The sequence below is a fragment of the Candoia aspera genome, chromosome 3, assembly GCF_035149785.1.
Source record: "Candoia aspera isolate rCanAsp1 chromosome 3, rCanAsp1.hap2, whole genome shotgun sequence".
NCBI lineage: Eukaryota > Metazoa > Chordata > Lepidosauria > Squamata > Boidae > Candoia > Candoia aspera.
Window position 1 is genome coordinate 157559438 of NC_086155.1, and position 26834 is coordinate 157586271.

Below are 26834 nucleotides of genomic sequence, written 5' to 3' on the forward strand. Positions count from 1 at the left end.
TATTCCTTTAATAAATCAGTTATCTTTAAGCCCGAGCTTGTGAGACTGAGTATTTGGGATTAGGCAACCATTACAAGTACTAGGTATGTTCCCCACCCTGAATTATTTATAAAAATAATAAAGGCAGGATAAAAAATCTAAAAAAAAAAATGAAAAACATCTGTCATCTTAATGACTAATAATTCTCTCTTACATACACACTATTAATAACATTGTTCATAATTCACTTTTTTATAATGTCTTGAGAAAATGATAATTTGCTTGAATATGTGCATCATTATAACAAACATCAAGAAGCTCCAGGAATCTGTAAATGCTGAAGAGTTTATTTCCACACCACATGGTCTCAAGAGACTTAAAACAAGACCAGTTACAGTTTAGTATGCCCAGAGTTCTCAGTGCTTTCCCCCAAAGAAGGGAAGTTTTCAATAAACACTGTACATATTCAGTTGAACTATTTGACAACTATTTAAAAACCTTTTTATACAATCAAAGCAAGAATACCAACATTAAAAGTACAGTACAGATAATTTCACAATTGTGTAACAGTGAAAGAGACTGAGATCTAGACAGTGAGAGTACTGAAGCAGTATGTACATGCACTAAAGTGCTAACAACCTAAAGACATGCAGATCTTGAGTGTGTGTTTACTGTACAGCTCACTTCCTCTCTTCCTCCTCCCTTTTCTAAACATGTCATATTCTCTATATTCCCTTCTAATTTAAGATAACTAGTCCAAGGGTTTCCTTCACTAATAACATTTACTGCATCAGTTATGCTAAAGCACCTTTATGAAATTTCTTTTTTACAATGAAACCAAACTGAATAAAATTAAGAGTCTGATATTAAACCAAAAAGACAGAAAAATAGCCAAATAATGTAAATCTTAACAGTGCAAATGTATCAGAAGGCAGTCCACAGTTAGAGAGCAAGAGAGAGAACAGATTCACTGTCTCTTGAAACAAAATTTGTTTATTTAAAATCTTACCTTTATCTGTATAGCTTTTAGATCCTTTTAGTTAATATACTGTGTGTAGAAATGATGGCAGCAAAAATAGTTTTCTGAGCTATGAAAAAATAAGTTATTAACAGGCACATTAGCTGTTTCATTCTAGAAACATCACGGTTTCTCTAGTTGTATACTAAGAAGCTGTATGCTAGAACATTCTTTGACCACTGGAACTTGATCTCTTCTCACTGACAGAGACTGGCCATGATAATGGATCTATCATACAAAAGACAGCAAATTATTATGTGATAATTCATGCAGGTTTGCATCATTGGTTTGAATTCTCCAATAGCAGTTCCTGGCTTACATAGTCTTCTGAAGCGAGGCAGTGGGAGAATGTAAGGCCCATCGGGAAGGTGGGCGCTGATTTGCTGGTCTCTCAGGTCTGGAGAAGCAGGATTCTAAGGATGGAGCTAGTGCAGAACAAGGTAGTTCCTTTATTGTGAAAAAAATGAAAAGGAACAAATGTACTAATTCATACATTGTACAAGGAAGGAAAACAGTATTTAAATATGTACATACATAATTTGAAAAAAAGGAAAGCAAAGCAGCAGCAAAGTCATTTTTGCATATAGTTTTGAAATGTTTAATCTGTTCCACCTACAGCCAAGAAGTAGTAAAATGATAGAAGAAAAGAGTTATATGTAGTAAAGCAATCTGTGGTCCTTTAAATGATCATACTCATCAGCAACCAGCAGTCCCAGCTAGCATGACTAATGATAGTAAGATGCTGGGAGCTGCAATTCAGCAACATCTAGAGGACCACAGTTTACATGGTCTTAAATGATCTACTGCAAGTGATCCAGTGTATCTGATAAACAATCATTCACTCATATTCTATAACCACATAAACCAACAAGACAAGACAATGGTAAAATCCAGTCTAGGTCCTGCCCACAAAATTGAAGAATGGTATCATAGCAGTATAGGATAGAGAAAGCCACCAATTCATGCTTTCCTACAAATCTTCTAGCCAATGGGGTATAACTTTGCAACCACATTCAGTTTGGGTCCAAAATGATGCTCCCATTATATATTCATATTTATCAACATTGTTAAGAAATATGTTGCAAAATATAGCTAAAATACATGATCAGAGGCAGCTATTTTATTTTATGTGAAACCTGAACCCCAGCATCTGTAAGAAATTCTCCATTATGCTGGCCCTGAGCTAGGTTATTTAAGGATTACGGTCTTTCAAATTAAAATAGAATATTTAGTTGAAGAACAGACACAGGATTTATTAACCCTTTTATTATATTAAAAATTAATTTGGACCAAAGAGCAACGTATCTCACTAATCATCATCACTAATTTAAAACACTCTTAGATAAACCATTGCTACTCAACACATACTACTAGTAGAATTGCCATGTTGCATTCATATTGGTAACTTTTAGCTCTATCAACCCAAATTTTGAACTATTCTATGTAAACAGTTCCAGTTAAAGACAACTTTAGATATTTTTGTACTTGTGGAAAGTCATCACGTTCTTCCTCCTCATTGCTCCCACAACTCTTGATTATTGTTCATTTTAAAAAATAGGAGGCAGTGCAATTAAACAACAATGCTGTAGATATAAATTTGGTGCCACTTTTGGAATTTTTAACTAAACAGCTCCATATTGCTTCATGAGAATGCTGGTTTTTGTAGCAGCATAAATTAAACTGCAACATGAATCTATTAAAGGGGAAAACTGGAAAATTAAATGTAACGGAAAGCTATTCAATTATCAAATTATATTAGCACAATATTAAGACCTACTTGTGTTTGAGATATGTAATATTTTACACTGGCAGTTTATTTAAATTTTAGAGCTGGTAATGATTGTTAACAAGGATTGATTTTCACACAGAACAGACCAAGTTGCACACAGTGTGCTGAAATGTAAAATAAAGTTCAGAGGTGTAAAGTTACAAAAGCAGATCATCAAAAGTCCTTCAACTTTTCCCTTAAAAAATCTAAAAGCAAAAAAGTGTTGAATTTGCTGAGATAAAGAGATGTGTTCACTGAAGTTCTAGTTACTATGCAAGTGAGTGTCATGCAAACCATATGAGGCATGTAATAAAAATATACATACCAACATATAAAGTAGTCTTTTAACACATAGGTAGGATTATGGAATGGCAAGTGCCAAAAACACAAGCTAAATAAAGTGATGGATTTATTTTACTATGCTGTAAGTATGGAACAAAGAAGGAACAAAGATTACAGGAAATGGAACTTGATAATGTGATTTGAAGCAGACCAAACACTATCCTAACTTGTTTATTCAAAGAGAAGTCCCATCAAAATTCAGTGTGGTCTATTTTCATGCAATTGAACACAGAATGGTACACAGTAGAAAGAGCATAAGGAAGCAAAGGATGAATGTTATGAAATGAAAAAGAGAAAAGTTGTTGCATTCATGTTGTTGTCTTTAAGCTACTTCAAGGACCAAGTACTTCTCTATAAAGAGACAGAAGACATTAGAAAACTTTGTGGACAATATTGTCTGAAAATGAACAGGAAAGATGGTATAAAATTCTGACATGTATCCCATGTTTCCCTGAAGCTGCCTGTGTTGGAGAGACAGACTTTCAAGAAGAGCTAAATACATAGTGATCATGATAAATGGTTACTCCTCAAGACCTCTCACCGGCATTTAAAATCAGGAGTAGCATGAATGAAATGGACCAAGGTTTTTTGTTTTTAACAAATCTATAGAGTTTTTGTTCTAAAAGTTTTTCATGAAACAATAAATGTAATAATACAGCCACCTACACAGGAATATTGTAAACTGGCATATAGTTAAAATGTTGCCGTAATGTGTAATATGCTAAAACTGCTGTTCTTGGGAAACTTATTAACAGAAGATCCAGGGAGAGGTATACTAAAAGTTTGACTAAAATAACAGCATTAATCCAGAACCTTTTAATCATGGCTTGTTGAATAAATCATAATGATCTGGTTCACACAATACTAAACCACAATGGGTAGATTCACATATTATCTACAATGTGAATTTGCATTTTCAATAATTTCAGGCTACCCTGAATTATTCTCCTCACACAGAATGAGTACGTTTATTTACTTATAACTGCCTTTCTCCTAATTCAATTGACTGTATATGACTGTTTTCACAGAAACGTAGAATTAGACATTTCCCACTCTGCCCTTCTATACTTCTGCACAAAGTGTGTTCCAATTATATTAGACACATGATTATATTTTCCTTCATTGAATAAAAACTGGTTATGGATATATTTAAGTGTGCTGTTTGGTTTGTTTCTTAAAGGTGTATGAACATGTAATTCCACACAGTAGAGTTCAGGATGCCATTAGTGCACCAAGTGTATTTCTTGCAGAGGATTGATTCAAAGTTCACACAGTGTAGTCCTTCTTGGAAAACCTAAAACTGGGTTAACAAAACAAACCCTTGCTATGCCCTGGTGCATGAAAGATGTTGAACTACAAACTATCCCATTTTAGCCAAATCTAATGCCTTATGTGAATTCAGCCAGTATGTATACTGCGTGATGTAGTTGTACAACTCAAGGTGGTGTACATAATACTTCCTTATTTTCCCAAAAGAACAACTCTGGGTTGGGTTTGGCTGAGAGTGAGTGACTGGCCGAAAGTCCCTCAGCCAGTGTCTGTGCCTAAGGAAGGGGTAGAACTTAGAGTCTCCCAGTTTCTAGTTCAGCTTCTTAGCCATACAACAAACTGATTTCTTTTCAATGCCAGCATAAATTAGCTTTACTTGCACTCTGATTTTCTAGAAAATGAATGGGGTGAATGAGACTTTATATCTAGAAGGAAAGATTAAACATTTCTTTCTGGGAGAGAAAAACAGTATTATCTTTCCAACTGAATAGAATCTACCATCCATATATTGCATAAAACTGAGCTTCCTTTTCCTTTTCCTGTTGCTTTATCCAAACAACTTAAATTAACTATAACATTTCAGCATTAGTTTCTTTTAATAAATGGTTTAGCTGGGATCATGATAAGCAGTAAAATGCTTTTCAGAATAAACAAAATAGAACTCATCACATTTTTTTCCCTTCCACAGGTAGAATCCATCTTTTTTCCATACTTGCAATGCAGTTGATAGATGTTAATTGATTATGTGCCATCAAGTTGGTGTCAACTCTCTGTGACCACATAGACACATTTTGTCCAGGACTATCTGTCCCTAACCTGGCCGTTCAGGTCTTCCAATGGTATACCTATCACCACTATAACAGAGTCCATCCACCTTAGTGCTGGTTGTCCTCTTCTCTTTTCTTCTACCTTTTCAGCGTAACAGCCTTCTCCAGAGAGGTGAGTCTTCGCATAATGTGTCTGAAGTAGGATAATTTGAGCCTAGTCATTTGTGCCTCAACTGAGAACTCTGGGTTGATTTGTTTGATGATACATTTGTTTTCTTGGCTGTCCACAGTATTCTCAGGAATCTTTTCCAACACCAAAGTTCAAAAGTATTAAAACTCTTTCTATCCTGCTTCTTCAAAGACCAACTTTCACTTCCATAGAGTGTGACAGGGAACACCATTACCTTCACTATTTGATCTTTGTGTTTTTGTTGTTTATTCATTCAGTCACTTCTGACTCTTTGTGACTTCATGGACCAGCCCACGCCAGAGCTTCCTGTCGGTCGTCAACACCCCCAGCTCCCCCAGGGACGAGTCCCTCTAGAATATCATCCATCCATCTTGCCCTTGGTCAGCCCCTCTTCCTTTTGCCTTCCACTTTCCCTAGCATCAGCATCGTCTCCAGGGTATCCAGTCTTCTCATTATGTGGCCAAAGTACTTCAGTTTTGCCTTTAATATCATTCCCTCAAGTGAGCAGTCTGGCTTTATTTCCTGGAGGATGGACTGGTTTGATCTTCTTGCAGTCCAAGGCAATCTCAGAATTTTCCTCCAACACTACAGTTCAAAAGCATCTATCTTCCTTCTCTCAGCCTTCCTTATGGTCCAGCTCTCACAGCCATATGTTACTACGGGGAACACCACTGCTTTAATTATACGGACCTTTGTTGCCAGTGTGATGTCTCTGCTCTTAACTATTTTATCGAGATTTGTCATTGCTCTTCTCCCAAGGATTAAACATCTTCTGATTTGCTGACTGCAGTCAGCATCTGCAATAATCTTTGCACCTAGAAATACAAAGTCTTTCACTGCCTCTATGTTTTCTCTATTTGCCAGTTATCAATCAAGCTGGTTGCCATAATCTTGGTTTTTTTGAGGTTTAACTGCAAGCCAGCTTTTGCACTTTCTTCTTTCACCTTCGTCATAAGGCTCCTCAGTTTCTCCTTGCTTTCAGCCATCAAAGTGTTATCATCTGTATATCTGAGATTGTTAGTGTTTCTTCCAGCGATTTTAACCTGAGCCTTGGATTCATCAAACCCAGCACGTCGCATGTGTTCTGTGTACAAGTTGAATAGATAGGGTGAGAGTATACAACCCTGCCGTACTCCTTTCCCAATCTTAAACCAGTCCGTTGTTCCGTGGTCTGTTCTTACTGTTGCTACTTGGTCATTATACAGATTCCTCAGGAGGCAGACAAGATGACTTGGTATCCCCATACCACCAGGAACTTGCCACAATTTGTTATGGTCCACACAGTCAAAGACTTTAGAATAGTCAATAAAACAGAAATAGATGTTTTTCTGAAACTCCCTGGCTTTTTCCATTATCCATCGGATATTGGCAATTTGGTCCCTAGTTCCTCTGCCTTTTCTAAACCCAGCTTGTACATCTGGCAATTCTCGCTCCATGAACTGCTGAAGTCTACCTTGCAGGATTTTGAGCACTGCCTTACTGGCATGTGAAATGAGTGCCACTGTTCAATAGTTTGAACATTCTTTAGTGTTCCCCTTTTTTGGTATGGGTATATAAGTTGATTTTTTCCAATCTGATGGCCATTCTTGTGTTTTCCAAATTTGCTGGCATATGGCATGCATCACCTTGACAGCATCATCTTGCAAGATTTTAAACAGTTCAGCTGAGATACCGTCTCCTGCTGCCTTGTTATTAGCAATGCTTCTTAAGGTCCAATCAACCTCACTCTTCAGGTAGTCTAGCTCTAACTCAGTGACCACACCGTCAAAGCTATCCCCAATATTATTATCCTTCCTATACAGGTAGAATTTGATCTTTGTAGGTATAGACAAATGAAAGCATCTGAATATCATTTCGTAGGCATTCATGGCTGCTCTACCAAGTGCTATTCTGCAGCTTATTTCTTGACTGCTTGTTCCTTTACTCTTGATGATGAAAGGTGAAAGGTCCCTTGTGCAAGCACCGAGTCATGTCTGACGCTTTGGGGGGGGACGCCGCTTTCGTGATGTTTTCTTGGCAGACTATAGGGGGGTGGTTTGCCATTGCCTTCCCCAGTCATCACCTTCCCCAGCAAGCTGGGTACTCATTTACTGACCTCAGAAGGGTGGAAGGCTGAGTTGACCTGAGCCGGCTACCCAAGAATCCAGCTGCTGCTGGGACCGAACTCGGGTTGTGGGGAGAGTTTCAGTTGCAAAACTGCCACCTACCACTCTGTGCCACACGAGGTATCCCCCCAAAGGGTCAGATTTTAAGAGAGCCCCCAAGGGGTCAGACTTTAAGAGAGCCAGTTTAGTGTAGGGGTCAAGGCACCAGGCTAGAAACTGGGAGACTGTAAGTTCTAGTCCTGCCTTAGGCACAAAGCCAGCTGGGTGACTTTGGGCCAGTCAGTCTCTCTCAGCCCTAGGAAGGAGGCAACGGCAAACCACTTCTGAAAAACATGCCAAGAAAACTGCAGGGACTAGTCCAGGCGGTCGCCAGGAGTCAGCACTGACTTGAAGGCTGTGTGGGTGTGTGTTACTCTTGATAGTTGATCCTAAAAAGCAGAAGTTATCTTTTTTTTTTTTTGGTTCCTTTAAGTCATTGACGACTCCTGGTGACTGACTGGACTAGTCCCTGCAGTTTTCTTGGCAAGGTTTTTCAGAAGTGGTTTGTCACTGCCTCCTTCCTAGGGTGAAAGAAAGTGACTGGCCCAAAGTCACCCAGCTGGCTTTGTGCCTAAGGCAGGACTAGAACTCAGTCTCCCGGTTTCTAGCCCAGTGCCTTAACAACTACGTCAACTGGCTCCCACTATACAAAACTGACTCTCAGAAGCTATCTACCTGTTCAGTATCTTTATTGTCAATTTTAAGGTTGGTTGTTGTACCTGTTGTCATTAGTTTGGTATTCTTTATATTTAATTTTATTCCCATTTTTTCACTGCGCCCTTGAGTTTTATTACAAGAGATTGCAGATCCTTTGCATTTTCAGCCTTCAGAGTAGGGTCATCAGCATAGTGCAGGTTACTGATGTTTCTTCCTCCAGCTTTAAAAACATGCTAATCTTGCAATGCAGCTTCCCAGCATATAGGATGAATAAATAAGGAGAGAGTATACAGCCTTGTCCCACTTCTTTGTCAACCTAGAGCCTGTCTATTTGGCCATGATCTGTCTGCATTGTGGCTTCCTGACATGTATATGTTTCACACGAGGACAGTGAGATGTTCTGGGATTCCCATTTTTCTGAGCACATATTACAGCTTGCTGTGATCAACACAATCAAAGGCCTTTCTATAATCAATGAAGCACATACAGATTTCTTTTTGATATTCTTTGGCTTTCTCAATTATCCAGTATATATCAGCAATAATGTCTTTTCTGAAGCCAGCTTGAGTATCTGGTATCTCATTTTCCAGGTCTCTAATCTGCATTGGATGATCATAAACATTATTTTGCTAGCATGTGAAATTAAGGATATTGTATTATACTTTGTACACTCTGTTAATTCTCCTGTTTTTGGTCTTGGAATGTAGATTGATCTCTTCCAAACTGTTAGCTGCTGTGTCATTCTCTAGATTTGCTAGTATAGTTTGATTAGAACCATTACTGATTTTATTTCTGTTGGCAGCCTTATTTCTAGGGGTATTTCATCAGTTCCTCTAATCTTCTAACTTGGTAACAAGCAGTTATAATCTAACTTCATATAATACTAGAGGCTCTTGTAAGGAATATCTTCTAAGGTATCTTGGATGTTGATAGATCTTTTGGAAGACTTTCCTTGTTTTACCATGTCTGTTTCCATTTTCAATGTCTTTAATATGTTGTTGTAATATTGCTTTTTTGCTTCTTCTAACACCTCTCTGAAACTCTTCGTTAAGGTTGTTCCTGAGATTTTTCTCTTTCTTGGTTTTGGCTTCTCTGTAATTTCTATGGTTTGTTCTGACATCCAATTTGCTTCTTCTGTTTCTTCATCTTTGGCAGTCTCTTTTCATATTCATTCCTGATGACTATTTTAAGTTCATGCCACTATTCCTCTGGTTCTCTATCAATGAAGTTCAGGATTTCGAAGGGATTCCTGATGTACTCCTCAGAAATGGTGGGTATATGCTTAAGATCATAATGTGGAAACTAGGTGTCTTTGTTATTTCACTTTAGCTTGACTTGGAATTTGCACATGGGCAGTTCAGGATCTTTTCCACAATCAGTCTCTGGCCATATCTTTTCCACCTGCTTTTAGCAATAATGTAGTAAATTGATAGCCATGACTAGGAGAGCCTTTGCACAGCTATGTGTTGGGTGCCAATTGTGCCTGTTCCTGGACCAGGAGGCCCTGCTCACAGCCACTTATGCCTTGATCAACTCCCAGTTGGACTACTGCAATGTGCTGTAAGTGGGCCTGGCCTTGAGCATCTGGAAGCAGATTGCAGCAGTGAAGGCAGTTATGGATCTTTTGTTTGGTGCATGTGACACCTCTGTTCTGCGAGTTGCATTGGTTGCTACCTGGTTGCTTCTAGGTTCAATTCAAGGTGCTAATAGTGACCTATAAAGGCATTTATGGCATGGGGCTTGGTTACTTGTAGGTCTGTCTCTCTCCAGTTGTATTTACCTATCCTGTGAGATTGAGCAGGAGAGGCATGCTCTGGGTCCCATCCATTAGAGACTGTCATCTGGTGGATTGCCAGAGGAGATTAGATCATACTGGCTTTCCATAAAGCCCTAAAAACCTGGTTTTGTTGCTCAGCCTGGGACCCAGGGTGTGTGGTTGAGCCCGTATCTTTCTTATGACTGTGTAGTTGGTTTTATCTTGGCTCCTATCTTTGTTGTTTATTGTTTTTCTATGTTTTTTATCTTGTTTTTATTCTGTTAGCCACTCAGAATATTATGTTTGAAATGGATGGCTACACAAATGGAATAAATACATAAATAAATAATTGATTTCTATGTACTCCATCTGTCAATGTCCATCAGTGGTTGGACCATAAAATTGGATAATTGTAATATTAAAGTCTTGACTGCCATTTGACCTGAGGGGCCCATGATCTGGCACTATATCATCAATTGTTTTATATTTTCTATCCATGTGATTTTATTAAGTACAGAAGTGGTTTACTGTTGCTTTCTCCCATGAATTTATTCCTTTGCTGTTGTCACTAAAGTGATCATCTGCCTCCAGCATCTTCTTATATTGCTGTTGCCCAATATAGGTGCTTGCTTGTTTTAACTGGGCAGTTGGGATGACCTAAACTCCTTGGCTTACCTACTGGGAATATATACTCTTTGCATATACTCGTCGTATTCTTCTCTCATCCCTCCCAGGAACACCCCCCACCATGATGAGGCAGCATAGCAAGACTTCGGTGGGAGTTGATAGGCATACCAATCTGTAATTTGAATGCACTTTTGCACCTTCTGTCTACTTTAGATGTGGTATACATTTTAAGTATTATAAAGTTCTTCTATCTTTCACACTCTTAATCAGACATAGTTTCAACTGAATTCTATGTGACTTAAATGTAAGAAAATATGATTGACTATGATTGACTATGAAAAAAGCATTCATTCTGTCTTTCCCATCTACATTTTCAAGCAGATTAGAAACTATGCTTCTTCCAGCATATTAATAGTATGCATAATTGGCTTTTACTAGAAATATTTGGAATTAGTTTCTTCTGTGAATTGGAACTCTGGAAAAGTTCCCAGAAATCCCAGCTCTCAGATTTTGTACTGTATGTTTGTGCACACCCTTTGAATGAAATTAGATTAGATAATGTCATCCTTTTTCCTTATGTGCCTTGTTTTCTTTCCATTTAAAATGAAAATGTTAAGTCTCTATGTAATGAAAGCTTTTGCAATGATGAAGCTAAAATGCTGTAATGGAAATCATCCTGTGAATAAAATGGAAATCTGAATGTCTTCTTAGTCCTTAAATATTAAGTATACAGAAACTGTGATTCTTGCCATTTTATTTCTAACCTCTTGACTTCTAGAACTGATTTTCACTGACTTTGATCCTATAGATGAATTTACATTATTACCATACAAGCAGTAAATTATAGCACTGTAGCTGTTGTGTCAATTTTGAAACTGCAAATTACATTAGTGGATGAAAAAATGATTGGGAAATGCTAAATAGCAAAGATAAAACACATCCCTTTGAACCTTCAATATGGCTATTATGTGCAGAATCCTAAATCTAGCATATTTCTGAAAAGAATGTTTCATGGAATGAACCTGATTTAAAATGAAACACTTAGATTCAGTGATTTGAGAGCAATCATATAAATAATGTTCAGTAAGAAATATTTTAAAGACAGTCCAGGACTCAAATGCTTGCTAGTCCATTTAAAATCCAATGCCACTTCTTCCTAATATCAGGAATGCTGTTGCATATTTACTTTATACTTTTCCACCAAGTAAAAGTTGTTGGTTTTTCTTCTTTTTTAAAGTAAAGACTTTTGGAAACAAAGGTAGGAAAGACTTACAGTACTGAGGCAGGCAGGGTTAGGGTCCCCAAGGGGCAGTTAGTAAGACAGTTTGGTTCTGGACACAGACAAGACAGGGGGAAAAAAGCAAGCAGATTGGAATGAATATTTAAACAAGAAATTGTTAATCAGCATTGAAGCACTCTCCAAATATAATTTATTAGTACCTTTTTTTAAATTAGCAAGGATATATAACAGAAGAGGTAAACTGTTAACTTTACACTGAGAAAACAAATGGAGACACACCCTAATTTGAGAGTATGATCATAAAGTGTACATTTAATTGTTAGAATCTGTTGCAAACTTTCGTTTAAATCAGAATTGATTCCAAATGATAATGTTTCTTCCCCTGCCCACCCACCCCAATTAGCAATATTGGACTGCATGGCACTGTGTCTAGTAGACATGAATTTGCTATTTTATTTTTGCCTCTGGGCTCTATTTAGGAAAAAGAAAAAGAAATATAGGTAAAGAAAACAATATACTACTATATGCTATCCCTATAGAAATTATGTCAGAGGGCAAAACAGCAAAAATTATGTTATTAGAAAGAAAAAATGGAGGGGAGAACACTACATTACCTAGCCTTTTTGTCAGATAATATGAATTTCTTCAACAACTTTTTTGTTTTCCAGCCTCTTGAAAAAAAACATTCTGATGACTGATATATGCAAGACTCTTTCCAGCTCAAACTGGAAAAATGTTTTTGTTTAACTTAACAGTAGGGGATTCAGTATATCTCTATTGTGGCTTAATATTTAGAATTTTAATGAAATGATGGACAAGCTATTGTTAAAACTGCATTTTATAGATATGAATTTAGTATCTAGCCTTTGGCACAAGTTAATACTCCTAAGCATTTAATATATATACACATAATACACATCTGCATTTCCCAGAAGTACTTTATGTTTTACCAAGTATCACAGAATGTTTCCTAACTGAATAATTTCAAGCAATGGGAAATAGTGTAAATGAAATACTAAAAATCTTCTAAATAGCATTCCGTTCAAGTATTTAGAATCAGTAAGACCCATGCTAGGAGAGCAGAATTGTCCTTCAAAATAACTGATTAGCATGGAAAAGTAAGAAATGCTCTCCATCAAACAAACAAACAAACAATATACCTGACGAAGTATGTAAACTTTACAGAGAATGCCATTTCAGGTTATGGCCTAGTTACTGAACTTGAACAAGAGTGTATTTGAATAAGGAATTCTGAATGGAAGCCACAGCTGTCAAATTTTTGCAGTAAATGAATTCTGATTGTAAACTTGATCACATATAGCACTTTCTGAAAATATGTCTTTTGAAGCTGTATTTTTCAAACTTTGCCTTAAGAATTTACACATCCGTGGAAAATTTAAGTTACTACAGCAACAGTACTTGGAAACAAATACTAATGAAATTAATAGGACATTGGAGTAAACAAGACCTGTAAATGGCTTTATATGTAATTCTTGCAGTTAGTCAGCCTAATACATTGAAGGTAATCCTCTTCTGAATGGGCTTGCACTGAACATGTTCAGAGTTTGGGAGGGCTCCTTGATATCCTATTATCACTGGATTTACACTTGATGGCTGTGATCAGGAACACATTTACACAGTTGCAACTAGTAATACAACTACCAACTTTTCTAAACTAGTCCTATTTAATGAGAGTTATCTTGACCACAACCTGCCTTGACTATTACAATGTGCTTTATATGAGGCTAACCCTTGAGAAGTATTTGGAAATTGCAGCTGGTGCAAAATGTGGCTAGCCAGGCTGCAGGCTGGTACAAGATACAGAGGTCATATGATGACTTTACTGAAAGAATTTCGCACTAGTTACTAATTATCTACTAGGCACATTTTAAGGTGCTCGGGTAGCCTTCTAAAGCCCAAAAGCTTACAGCCTGATTTTCTGAGGGACCACATCTCCCATTGAATTTTTGGTTACTCCAATCAACAGGAGTGTCTCTTCTGAAGATATTCCCACTACCGGAAGATTCACTATTGGATATGTGGGAAAGGACTTTCTCCTGTATGACTCTCAGGCTCTGGAATATATTCTCTAAGAAGGTGCTTATGCCCCCCAGAATTTAGAAAGATGGCATGAACAGACTTTGATAACCAAGCTTTTAATTGTTCATTATGTTAGTGCTTAATTTTAATTTTGCTTTTAGTTATATTGCTTTTGTTATGTTTTGTACTCTATGCTTTTTATTGTTGTAAGTCACCCTGAGTGTTGGAATAAACAGAAATGTAGTATATAAATAAAAAACATAAAATGAAGCAAAAAACAATACACTCTTGAGAGAAAAACCAATTGAATACAGTGGTTCTTCTAAGAAAATATCCATAGAATTGCATTATAAATCAATTAATGTGAAGCTGCTGTCATCTTGACAAAGCCCACTCAAAAGCTACTATAACAAGAATTACTGCATTGCAATATAAGTTGTTGTTTATTCATTCAGTCGCTTCTGACTCTTTGTGACTTCATGGACCAGCCCACGCCAGAGCTTCCTGTCGGTCGTCAACACCCCCAGCTCCCCCAGGGACAAGTCCGTCACCTCTAGAATATCATCTATCCATCTTGCCCTTGGTCAGCCCCTCTTCCTTTTGCCTTCTACTCTCCCTAGCATCAGCATCTTCTCCAGGGTGTCCTATCTCCTCATTATGTGGCCAAAGTATTTCAGTTTTGCCTTTAATATCATTCCCTCAAGTGAGCAGTCTGGCTTTATTTCCTGGAGGATGGACTGGTTTGATCTTCTTGCAGTCCAAGGCACTCTCAGAATTTTCCTCCAACACCACAGTTCAAAAGCATCGATCTTCCTTCTCTCAGCCTTCCTTATGGTCCAGCTCTCGCAGCCATATATTACTACAGGGAACACCATTGCTTTAACTATGTGGACCTTAGTTGCCAGTGTGATGTCTCTACTCTTAACTATTTCATCAAGATTTGTCATTGCTCTTCTCCCAAGGATTAAATGTCTTCTGATTTGCTGACTGCAGTCAGCATCTGCAATAATCTTTGCACCTAGAAATACAAAGTCTTTCACTGCCTCTACGTTTTCTCTATTTGCCAGTTATCAATCAAGCTGGTTGCCATAATCTTGGTTTTTTTCAGGTTTAGCTGCAAGCCAGCTTTTGCACCTTCTTCTTTCACCTTCGTCATAAGGCTCCTCAGTTCCTCTTCGCTTTCAGCCATCAAAGTGGTATCATCTGCATATCTGAGATTGTTAATGTTTCTTCCAGCAATTTTAACTCCAGCCTTGGATTCCTCAAGCCCAGCACATCGCATTATGTGTTCTGTGTACAAGTTGAATAGGTAGGGTGAGAGTATACAGCCCTGCTGTACTCCTTTCCCAATCTTAAACCAGTCCGTTGTTCTGTGGTCTGTTCTTACTGTTGCTACTTAGTCATTATATAGATTCCTCAGGAGGCAGACAAGATGAGTTGGTATTCCCATACCGCTAAGAACTTGCCACAGTTTGCTATGGTCCACACAGTCAAAAGCTTTGGAATAGTCAATAAAACAGAGATAGATGTTTTTCTGAAACTCCCTGGCTTTTTCCATTATCCAGCGGATATTGGCAATTTGGTCCCTAGTTCCTCTGCCTTTTCTAAACCCAGCTTGTATATCTGGCAATTCTCGCTCCATGAATTGCTGAAGTCTACCTTGCAGGATCTTGAGCATTGCCTTACTGGCATGTGAAATGAGTGCCACTGTTCGATAGGCTGAACATTCTCTAGTGTTTCCCTTTTTTGGTATGGGGATATAAGTTGATTTTTTCCAATCTGATGGCCATTCTTGTGTTTTCCAAATTTGCTGGCATATAGCATGCATTACCTTGACAGCATCATCTTGCAAGATTTTGAACAGTTCAGCTGGGATGCCGTTGTCTCCTGCTGCCTTGTTATTAGCAATGCTTCTTAAGGCCCATTCAACCTCACTCTTCAGGATGTCTGGCTCTAGCTCACTGACCACACCGTCAAAGCTATCCCCGATATTGTTATCCTTCCTATACAGGTCTTCTGCATATTCTTGCCACCTTTTCTTGATCTCTTCTTCTTCTGTTAGGTCCTTGCCATCTTTGTTTTTGATCATACCCATTTTTGCCTGGAATTTACCTCTGATGTTTCTTATTTTCTGGAAGAGGTCTCTTGTCCTTCCTATTCTATTGTCTTCTTCCACTTCCGCGCATTGCTTGTTTAAAAATAATTCCTTATCCCTTCTGGCTAACCTCTGGAATTTTGCATTTAATTGGGCATATCTCCCCCTATCGCTGTTGCCTTTTGCTTTCCTTCTTTCTTGGGCTACTTCTAGTGTCTCAGCAGACAGCCATTTTGCCTTCTTGGTTCTCTCTTTCTTTGGGATGTATTTTGTTGCCGCCTCCTGAACTATGCTGCAAACTTCTGTCCAGAGTTCTTCCGGGATCCTATCTACTAAGTCCAGTCCCTTAAATCTATTCTTCACCTCCACTGCATATTCCTTAGGAATATTAGTGAGCTCATATCTAGCTGATCAGTGGGTCTTCCCTAATCTCTTTAGTCTGATCCTAAATTGTGCAAGAAGAAGTTCGTGATCTGAACTACAGTCAGCTCCAGGTCTTGTTTTTACCGACTGTATAGCTGTCTACCACCTTTGGCTGCAAAGGATGTAGTCAATCTGATTTCGGTGTTGTCCATCTGGTGAAGTCCACGTATAAAGCCGTCTCTTAGGTTGTTGGAAGAGAGTGTTTGTTATGCAGAGTGAGTTGTCTTGGCAAAATTCTATCAGCCTATGTCCTGCTTCGTTTTGTTCTCCCAGGCCATGCTTACCTGTAATTCCAGGTGTCATTTGACTGCGCACCTTAGCATTCCAGTCTCCTGTGATAAAAATAACATCTCTTTTAGGTGTGTTGTCCAGTAGGTGCTGCAGATCCTCATAGAACTGGTCTACTTCAGCTTCTTCAGCATCTGTGGTTGGGGCGTATATTTGGGTCACTGTGATGTTAGATGGCTTGCCCTGAATTCAAATTGAGATCATTCTATCATTTTTTGGGTTGTATCCAAGCACTGCTTTAGCCACTTTACTATTAATTACGAAGGCTACTCCATTTCTTCTGTGGTCCTCTTGTCCACAGTAGTAGATCTGGTGGTCATTTGATGTGAAGTGGCCCATTCCAGTCCATTTCAGCTAACTGACGCCTAAAATGTCTATCTTTAATCTTGACATCTCACCAATAACCACATCCAATTTGCCCTGGCTCATAGATCTTACATTCCAGGTTCCAATGGTGTGTTGATCCTTAGAACATCGGATTCGCTGTTCACCACCAGCACCGTCGGCCGCTAGCCGTCCTTTCGGCTTTGAGCTAGCTGCGTCATCACGTCTGGGGCTAGTTGAACTCATCCTCTGTTCCTCCCCAGTAGCATTGTGACCATCTTCCAACCTGGGGGTCTCATCTTCCAATGGTATACCGACATATCTCTGGTTGTACTGATCCATTTAGTTTTCACGGCAAGAATACTGAGGTGGGTTGCCATTACTTTCCCCAGGGATCGCATTTATTCTGACCTCTCTGTCATGGCCTTCCCGTCTTGGGTGGCCCTTCATGGTTTAGCCCATGGCATCATTGAGGTGCTCAAGCTCCAGCACCATGACAAGGTAACGATCCTTTGCTGAAGTGCAATATAAGTAGCTGTGCTTTTTCCCCTATTTGTGACAATTTGATAAATGTTCAGGGAATTTGTGAATATAAAAGTATCTTATTTTTATATGTGTTTATTTCTGAATTTGATAAAGCTAGTCAACCTTTAATGGATAGAAATATTAAATACCTCTAATACACCTTATTAGATATATGTTAATCTAACTGTATATTATTTAGCTTTATCAAATTCCTTCCCCTCCTCAAGAAACCATCACTGGACCCCACCATTCTGGGCCATTTTCATCCAGTCTCCCACCTCCCCTTTTTAGGGAAGGTGGTTAAGAAAGTGGTGGCGTTGCAGCTCCAGGGGATCCTGGATGAAATGAATTATCTGGACCCCTTTCAGTCGGGTTTCAGGCCAGGATATGGGACAGAAACAGCGCTGGTCGCACTTATGGATGATCTCTGGCGAGAGCAGGATGGGGGCAGTGCATCCATCCTGGCTCTTCTTGACCTCTCAGCAGCTTTCAATACCATCGACCATGGTATCCTTTTGGGTCAACTCAGGGAATTGGAGGTGGGCAATGTGGTTTTGCGCTGGTTCGCCTCCTTCCTCCAGGGCTGATCCCAATCGGTGTTGATAAGCGAGAGATCTGGCCCACAGCCCCTCCTTTGTGGGGTGCCACAGGGTTTGGTACTCTCTCTGCTCCTTTTTAACATCTACATGAAACCGTGGGTGAGATCATCCATTGCCACGGAGTGAGCTATCATCAATAAGCGGATGATACTCAATTATACATCTCCATCCCGGGTGAGGTAAGGGATGTTGTGACCACTCTTTCTCGGTGCCTGGAGGCTGTAGGGGTCTGGATGGGGAACAACAGGCTTCAGCTGAACCCTGGTAAGATGGAATGGCTGTGGGTTGGGGGCTCCTGGGTATCCGGGAATGTGCCATCTTTGGCTCTGGATGGGGTTGCACTGCCCCAGACAGATCTGGTGTGGAACCTGGGGGTTCTTCTGGACTCACGACTCCTGCTCAAGGAGCAGGTGGCAGTCATGGCCAGGGGGGCCTTTCCATAACTTCGTGTTGTGCATCAGCTAACCCTTTCCTGGATTGGGAGTCCCTCTGAACGGTCATTCATGCCCTGGTCATCTCCCACATAGACTACTGCAATGCGCTGTACATGGGGTTATCCTTGAAGAGTATCTGGAAGCTACAGCTGGTGCAAAATGCGGCCACGCAAGCAGTTTTAGGAGCCCCTAGAAGGGTACATATAACACTGTTGCTGAGCAAGCTACATTGGGTGCTGTTTTCCTTCCGGGTCCAATTCAACGTGTTGGTTATCACCTTTAAAGCCCTACATGGCATGGGTCCAGGTTATCTGAGGAACCGCCTCATCCCTGTTACATCGACCCGTCCCACCCGGTCAGGCAGAGAGGGCATGTTATGGACCCTGCCGATAAGAGACTGTCATTTGACAGGGTCCAGGAGGAGGGCATTCTCTGCTGTGGCACCCGCCCTCTGGAATAAGCTACCCCCGGAAGTAAGGCAGGCACCCACTCTCCCGGCCTTCCAGAAGGGGGTTAAAACCTGGTTATGCTGCCTTGCCTGGGGTGGGAGGGGGGATAGCCAATTATGGGGGTGGTTGGCCCCCTGATAGGACCAACAATAACATCACTATTTCCCATCTTGAATTTTATATTATTTATTCTATGTTGCTTATTTTATATTTTTATATTTTTACATATATTTATATTTATATTATATTGTTTTAATGACATTTTATTGTTTTATTCCTAATTGTCTGTAAACTGCCCAGACTCGTAGTATGAGTTGGGTGGGGAGAAATATGACAATAAATAACAAAAATAAATAATTTCAAAAATAAATATAATAAACTGAGTTTAGTGATTACAATGAAAATTCATTGAAAGCAATGTATTAACAGCATCTATATTTAAAATAAACCAGCAAACCAACCTCTAAATAGCTGTAGCTCTTCTTCCTCTGTCCCTAAACCTAAACATTTTTATTTGGAAAAGGACTGTTTATTCCCTGCCAGGATATGCAAATTCTATTGACCATGTCTCATTCTACGTGACCTGGAAGCAGTTCACTTGCATGTCCTTTGTCCACATTTTTCTACATTATCTAAACCAGTTTCTGTTTACTACTGTGTGGATTCCACACAGTAGGAATATAAATAATTTGGAGGCCTAAATTAGCAAATGTACGTAATTCAAAAGATACAGACTTGTTCTCAATCTGGTAGTTTATTGTAACCTCACATTCAATTCTGTTTAATCGATGTACACTTTAGGCAGTCATTCTTTGCAGCTAAGTTATCTGAGGATAGAGTAGAGTGGGGGCAGGGTGTGATATCTAAAAAAACACTTCCTGAATGCTATATTGAACTTTTCCTAACTTGGGATCTTCTAGATGTGTTGAACTTCACTTCCCATAATCTCCTACTCATAATCAGTGTTGATAATACAAAATGGGGAATTAGGGAATTAAAATACAAAGCATCTGAAGGGCATCAGGTAGGAAAGTCTCCAAGAATTAAATGTTTAATCTACACAGAAAGTAACTGATATTAATAAATATGTACCCTTCACTTAGAATAGTTATTTTTAGCAATTCTAACCATACAAACTAGACATAAACATTTTCCTGTGAAACATACTTGAGGTTGGACTAATGGAAACTGAAATTATTAATAATGGCATTCTGCTATCTTCCAGATAGGAAAACCATCACCAGGATATATAGTCTTCTGAAAAAGTATTCATCCCTTTTTCTAATTTGCTAAATTTTTTGTGTATCTTTCCAACTGATTGTTCTCAGAGCTTCATGTAGGAGTCTGATGAACAAACATCACCAAACAGCAGAGGCTTTATAAAACTTATTTTGTGCAGAGCATGGTTTGAATCTGTATGGTGAGAACTTCATTATCATAATAATGAAAGCTAAAGCTTATCAGATTTATCTACATAAATCAGTCCTGATTGTTCAATGAGCTAATAACTATAACAACAATAACTACCCTAGTTATCCCTTTAATTGAATTGACTGAATCAAAGAGTAATTATTTTTCCATACTGTTGAATACCTTGTTGAAATAAATGAAACAAGCACCAATCTTTAGTGTTATCTGTTCACTAAGAGTTATTCTGTGCATCATTAGGGCCCATATGAAGCTCTGATAATATTCAGTGGCAAAGATATGCAAAAATTCCAAAAGGGAGTGAATTCCCCCCGCCAAAACTATAGTTATTTTAGAAACCCAACGTTAAGTGCATTTTATATATTTGTATATTTATATTTTATAATGTATCTCTTTTAATGGTATTTAATTCTTTTCTTGTTTTAATTTACTTGTAAACCACCCAGAATTGTTTGTCGAGATGGGCGGTGAAGAAATGCGATAAATAATAAATAAATAAAATTGCTATTTATCATATAGAAATACCATGTCTCCAAAAATCCATTTGTAAGGTAATGATGTTATCAAGTTCTTCCAAAACATACAATATACATAATTGCAATCAATTTCTTTTTGAGTCAAAGCAATGTGAGTATATGTACTAAGCAGCACTCACAATTAGCATTAACATTTCTAATTTGTTTTACTAATATAAGGATAAAGCTTATTACCTCTATGGATCCTGGATCATCTTTGACTACTTCTTTTGTGCGATTTTCATTGCTAAGACTTGGAGGGCTGTGTGAAGCTAAGGCATTCTCTATAAATTTCTTGTTCAGGATTCTGGCAGCATTTTCTGTTAGGGTGTATCCTGGAGGAGCAGATAAATCTTGCCTGATACTTATTTCACCTGTTTCATCTTTTTGTGGTTCTGTGCACAAACGGAGGGGACTAGGTGATCTGGCACGTATACCTGTGCACATATCTTGCATAGGCTCAAGTTCTGGCCTGGGTTCTGCCGATTTTGACCGGCTGTTGGACCTGGAGCATCTTTGGAAAGTATCATAAGCTATAGGGGTATGGTCAATGATATTGAACAGACTTGAGAGGCCATCATTTATTGTAGTATGAACTGGACTCTCTCTCGTAGTGGTGGATCTGGCCCAAGCAGATTCACTAAATCCTTTCTGAGGTGTGCTTGGTAATGTCCGGTTAATTGGCTGATCTGTTTTGGAACAAACTTTTTTCTGTAATTTTGGGGAGCCATACTTGGGAGAGCAGCATGTCCGTTCATATTTGCCCTGGACCTTTTCAATAGCAGTAGCCATTTGTCTGCTTCTTAAACTTCTTGATGGTGATGAAACAGGTGTAGAGCCCCCTTTTGGAGTCAGACATTTATGTGGACTGCTGGTGATTGTACGCAAAGTGTCTGTCTGTAAGCCCACACTGATTGTTTGAGTAGTCTGTGTCCCCATTGTTCTCATACCATTGGTTTGACAAGCTGTGTCTCTGAACTGAAGATCTGTTGAGCTTGAATGTATTGCATTTCTGACAGAAAAAGCTACCTCTTTCATATCATCACTCATGTTTCTGGACAGCTCCAGATTGTGCAAGGATGAGGCAAAGCCCACTGTAGTACAGATAGGATGTTCAATTGGATGAAGGCCAGTTTCTAGGAAATCATTATGATGTTTGGAGAGGTCACAAGGCCATCGTCCAAACACTTCTGATGAAGCACTTTTTATCTCACCCATATTTCCCTTAGCTTTGGTCCCAGGAAACAAAAAGTCTGTCTCAGGCTGATTTTTCCCTTCATCGCCAGTGACAAGTGAGTTATCAAACCTGCGAACTGGTGGACTATGAAAGACTCTAACTCCTACTTTTTCTGTAACCATGTGACTTCTCAGTGACTGTTTCTGGCAGTGTTCAGGACTTGTCATGGTGTTAGTTGTCATAGTAACACTTGTGGTAAGGTACCATGAAGATGGCTGGAATGGACTTGGAACAGAATTATTTCCTGCTTTTCCCATCTCTGTCCTTTCTGCCCATGTATCTGAAGGCCTTTCTAAAGCTCCACTCTGGCTTCTGGTAGTGTTGTAATCCCAATTTTTGTTAAATTCCTCTATGTATTTCAAATCATCAGGAGATAATGGAGGTGTTGTATCTTCTTTGGTGTTAGAGGATGGTATAGTCTTCTCAGGAAGAAAGGGAGAAATGTCCATCAAACGCTTGAACTCTGACATAGAGGAAACTGACATTGCCCTGAAGGAAGGAAGGAAGGAAGGAAGGAAGGAAGGAAGGAAGGAAGGAAGGAAGGAAGGAAATCATATGAAAATCCTTTAAAAGATACTGCTCCATCCCTACTTTAAATTGTGGATTTCATTTTAAGGGCTGGATGCTTGTGCATAAATAAATACACAGCTACCATATAGCTGTCATGGAAAGATTCTAAGAGTAATTTTCCAATAGATCTGAACTTACTGCATATGTAGGTAAGTGTGTTAATATATTACAGAGTTCATTTTGTGATTTCTCTTTCACCTTTACTCACCTTTGTAGATTTCCCTTGTGCATTTCTTCTTCCTGGAAGTAAAATTAAGAGTTAATTTTGATCTTGTGTATATGTGTATCAGTGGCTGTATTTGCATTAATTTACTTAATTGTTCAGATACTTGAAAATCATTTCAAGAATGTATCAAAATCCTCTCTGCATATTTTAATAAATAAAAGTGAATCACTGCCTTAAATGCCTATGTATAAATAATACCTGATTTGATGATTAACTAAAAAGTGTTCCTTGCATTGTGCAAAAAAGATTGATCATAGCTTTCTGTTCTAAATGTATTTTAATTACAATAAAATGATTGTAAAGGCAAATGGTATATATTAGAAATCATATTTGTATGTATAAACCTCCTATTCTATGTTATTTCCTTTGATATTAACAATCTAACAATGTTAATATTTGAGATAAAAATCTACTTTTGAGGCACATTGTTTCATTATTATTCACTATACATGACACTAGCTGAAAATTATTGCTATTATGTGTGTAGTGGGGCTCTCTTCATGTTGGAAATACTATACAGACATTTTCTATACCATAGGAAATACCACTTCTCTACTATAATTTATATGACTAAGTTTTAAAAACTCTTGTTTTGCTGAAGCAGAGTTAAAAAGATAATGGTTTGGGGTCTTAGTAAAATATTCAAATGATAGATAGCAACCACAATATGAGAGCTCAAGAACTGCTGTTATTAAAAGCCCAGAGGAAGGAGTTATATTTCCTAATTTTTTTTATGGACTGAGGTACAGTAAAATTGTGATAATCTGTTCACATATGTGTGATGATGTCTACATAGGGTTCCCTTCCAATCCTTGCCTGAGCAATATTAATGTAATAAGATGGACATAATCCACAACCTAGAGGTCCTTAAACTGTGAGTCATGCTCTGGAGAGTTGCAGTTTGGAGGGGGTTTGGACAAGATCACGTTCTTGCTCTGCCTGGACAAGCTGTCTTTCTGTTCTGTTCCATGGCTAGCCATCTTGGTTGTCACAGTGGCATGGCTGTCACAGTAGCAGCCATGTCCAGGCCAAGCCTCAGAGTCCTCTTGAGCCTGCTGCTGCCTTTTCTGTTCACCTGATTGCCACCCCTTTTTTCTGACCCTGCCTGCTACCTCCCTCACCGCCCCCCAGGCTAAGTAGCAGATAAGAGCCCAAGTTCTGATAGCAATCATACAGTAGTACCAGAGTGATAGATCAGGTTTTATTCAACAGTGATGGTGCCTACAAGATACTGTTAGCCTGAGGCTTTAGCTGCTACTCCAGCAGCAGAGGAGAGAAGGTGTCACATGGAGGAGAAAAGGAAGTGGTGATGAGTGGGGTGAGTGGGCAGCAGCAGACTTGAGAATTCTTAGAACTCCTGTCCTGTCTGATAAAAGCTGCTGTGTGAGAACCAAAATTATTGGCCAGGAATATATTGAGAGCTGGCTTCTGATAGGATTTCAGAGACTTGATGGCTCACCTAGAAAATAGCCTGCTGTAAAAAGTTCTACACAATTGCAGAATGTTTAATTCTTTTATCAATATCAGCATCAGCATCATTCATGGTGGGGGGGGCACAAGGATTCATTATTTTAAGGGGTCATGGCACCACAAAGTTTGAGAAACCCTATCAAAACACCATTTGGGGATTATTTGTATTAATAGCAGCTAAACAACCTTCATTCTACAAATGAAAGTGTTCAAAAACCAAGAACTTCTCTATCAAGTTGACTCTGAACTACATGATTAACTTTACCCAAGAGTTAACTTTAATGAAGGGCACTTCAAGACATAGCACCCAATAGAAGGGCATCATTCTTCCAGGAAGTTTAGACTGGGAGCTTTACTGTTCACTGTTCAAATATTTTCTCCAAATTAGAATCCCCTTCCCCTAACTTCTCTAATATACATATTGGGATGCTGAAATTTGCTGTAAAATGATTCAGAGAACTGTTCAAATTTTAACATATCTGTTATTGTGTGTGTGTGTATATATACACACATACATATACACACATACACATACATACATACCTCTATTTTGTAGTATTTTGTGAAACCCTTTCTCGTTGATTAGGTATGCAAAGGTATAATTTGCAATAAAGGTATGATTTAGGTGCAAATACCCAAATAAATAAAATAACATTAATATACATTAAGGATATCCAGAAGAACTGGCTGCCTAGAGGGCAACATAAGAAGGTATAATCTCTATTTCCCATCATTTGCATACTTTCACTACAAAAATATCATTTGACTACGTTACTACTTTATGTATAGTGCTTACGCTTTACATACAGTTGATATACACACTGTTGATATTTGATTTCAGTTCACAGTAGGTAATAAAAATAAAGGTCAGGATGAAGTTGCCACTGGCTTATAAACTATAGGCATTTGATGAAAATATTTTGTCATGAATGGCAGTATTAATTATCATGTAATTGATAGTGTAAAAGTCAAGGGACATTTACCTCATTTACACCAGTTAAGAACCTCTCTCGTTCCAATATCTGTGATTGAGGTTCATCAGAATCGTCTGGAGAATCAAGAGACAATGTATCTAGAAATAAGTTTTCTGTGGCAGTGCATCTGTCACTTTCTTTCAATTTAGACAGTGATCGATCTTCAAATTGCATGGTGTCTGAATCAGAATAGGACCTTGACCCCAATGAATGAGGCACATGATGGTTCCCTTGGTTTAAAAATGAATGAAAGGCAGTTTCTTTTGAATCAGAAAGGATAGTGTCCCCTCTTGATGAATTTACTTTCTGAGGATGAGAAAGAGATTAACGAACAGACAAAAAATTAACAGAGATCTTGAGAGAGAGAGAGAGAGAGAATGAGAATGCAAGGTCTCTATCTCCCCCAGTATTTCATGCTACTTTATTTTCTGTTACTGCATCTTTTTTACATTAGCATTGTTTATATGAAACTTTATTGTATTGTTATAATATATAAAGGCAGAGGTTAAAATTGTACATTGATTAGTCTAAGTGAAACTTGTACCTGAATAAATACTAGAAAGGGTTGCCCTGCTACTGTTGTATTAAAATACCATTTTCCTGTACTTTCTTTAGAAGTTGGATGTAAAATGAATGTGATGAAAAGTCTAAACAGTGAATGCCTCTGTGCAAGCACTACTGTTGCAGTTCGGATAGAAAAACAATTGTGGCCGCAGTATTCTATTTCGACTGTTAAATATATGCTTCTTTATTGAATCTGTATGCAGAAAGAAACCCCATAGACACTATATTGAGTGAATATTGTACATCTTTCCACTTGATGGATTCAGTACCACCATGTTTAGGACAGTGAGCTCTGAGATGCATACTGCCATAGGGCAAGTCTCGTGGTTAGCATGAGTGCTAGATAGCTTGCAGGAATTAAATACACTGAATTTAAGACCAATGTAGGCATTTATGAAATGAATATTGTTTAGGTTTGGCATTAAGCCGTTGTGTACAAGATGGATGGCAGAGAACTTTGATAAATAAATAAATTTTTATGTTTATATATAACATACTGGAATAATAAAAAGCTTCTCTTCATAATTAGAGAACAACAACAAAAATGAACTGTGAAACACATAATTTAAAAACCTAAAAACTTGCAGTCACAGACAGGATAAAATTAGGTTTGATGTGTCTCAGGAGATAACACTATAGCACTGAATTTGAAAGAGGATAGTTTTATTCCTTTAAAATGTAGGTCAATTTTCTTATATATATAAGTTAGTACTATTACCCCAAATGATCTACACTTTATATATTTGGAAATGTTTCTCTTTTCTGTAACATGACCTAACTTGTCAGAAGTAAAATGGTTGATTATAAATCAACACATATCAGTTATGCTCTTGGCCTCTCATTGTTAATGTTGTTGTTGTTAGCATCATTATCTGTTAGATTTACATCCAGCCTTTTCTCCAGAAGCTCATGGGGG

The 26834-nt window shown here is 38.4% G+C and overlaps 1 protein-coding gene across 1 annotated transcript in view; it reads right to left on the reverse strand.

Annotated features, from left to right (window-relative positions):
* Positions 1-305: 305 nt before the first annotated feature.
* Positions 306-26834, reverse strand: part of MTCL1 (microtubule crosslinking factor 1) — a 141003-nt gene continuing 114474 nt past the window's right edge. The window contains exons 12-15 of the mRNA XM_063299115.1: positions 25364-25660; positions 22893-22924; positions 21073-22603; positions 306-1444 (exon numbers count right to left, since the gene is read on the reverse strand). Coding sequence (XP_063155185.1) covers positions 1313-1444; positions 21073-22603; positions 22893-22924; positions 25364-25660 — 1992 coding nt within the window. The 3' untranslated portion in view covers positions 306-1312. The remainder of the gene's footprint in view (positions 1445-21072; positions 22604-22892; positions 22925-25363; positions 25661-26834) is intronic.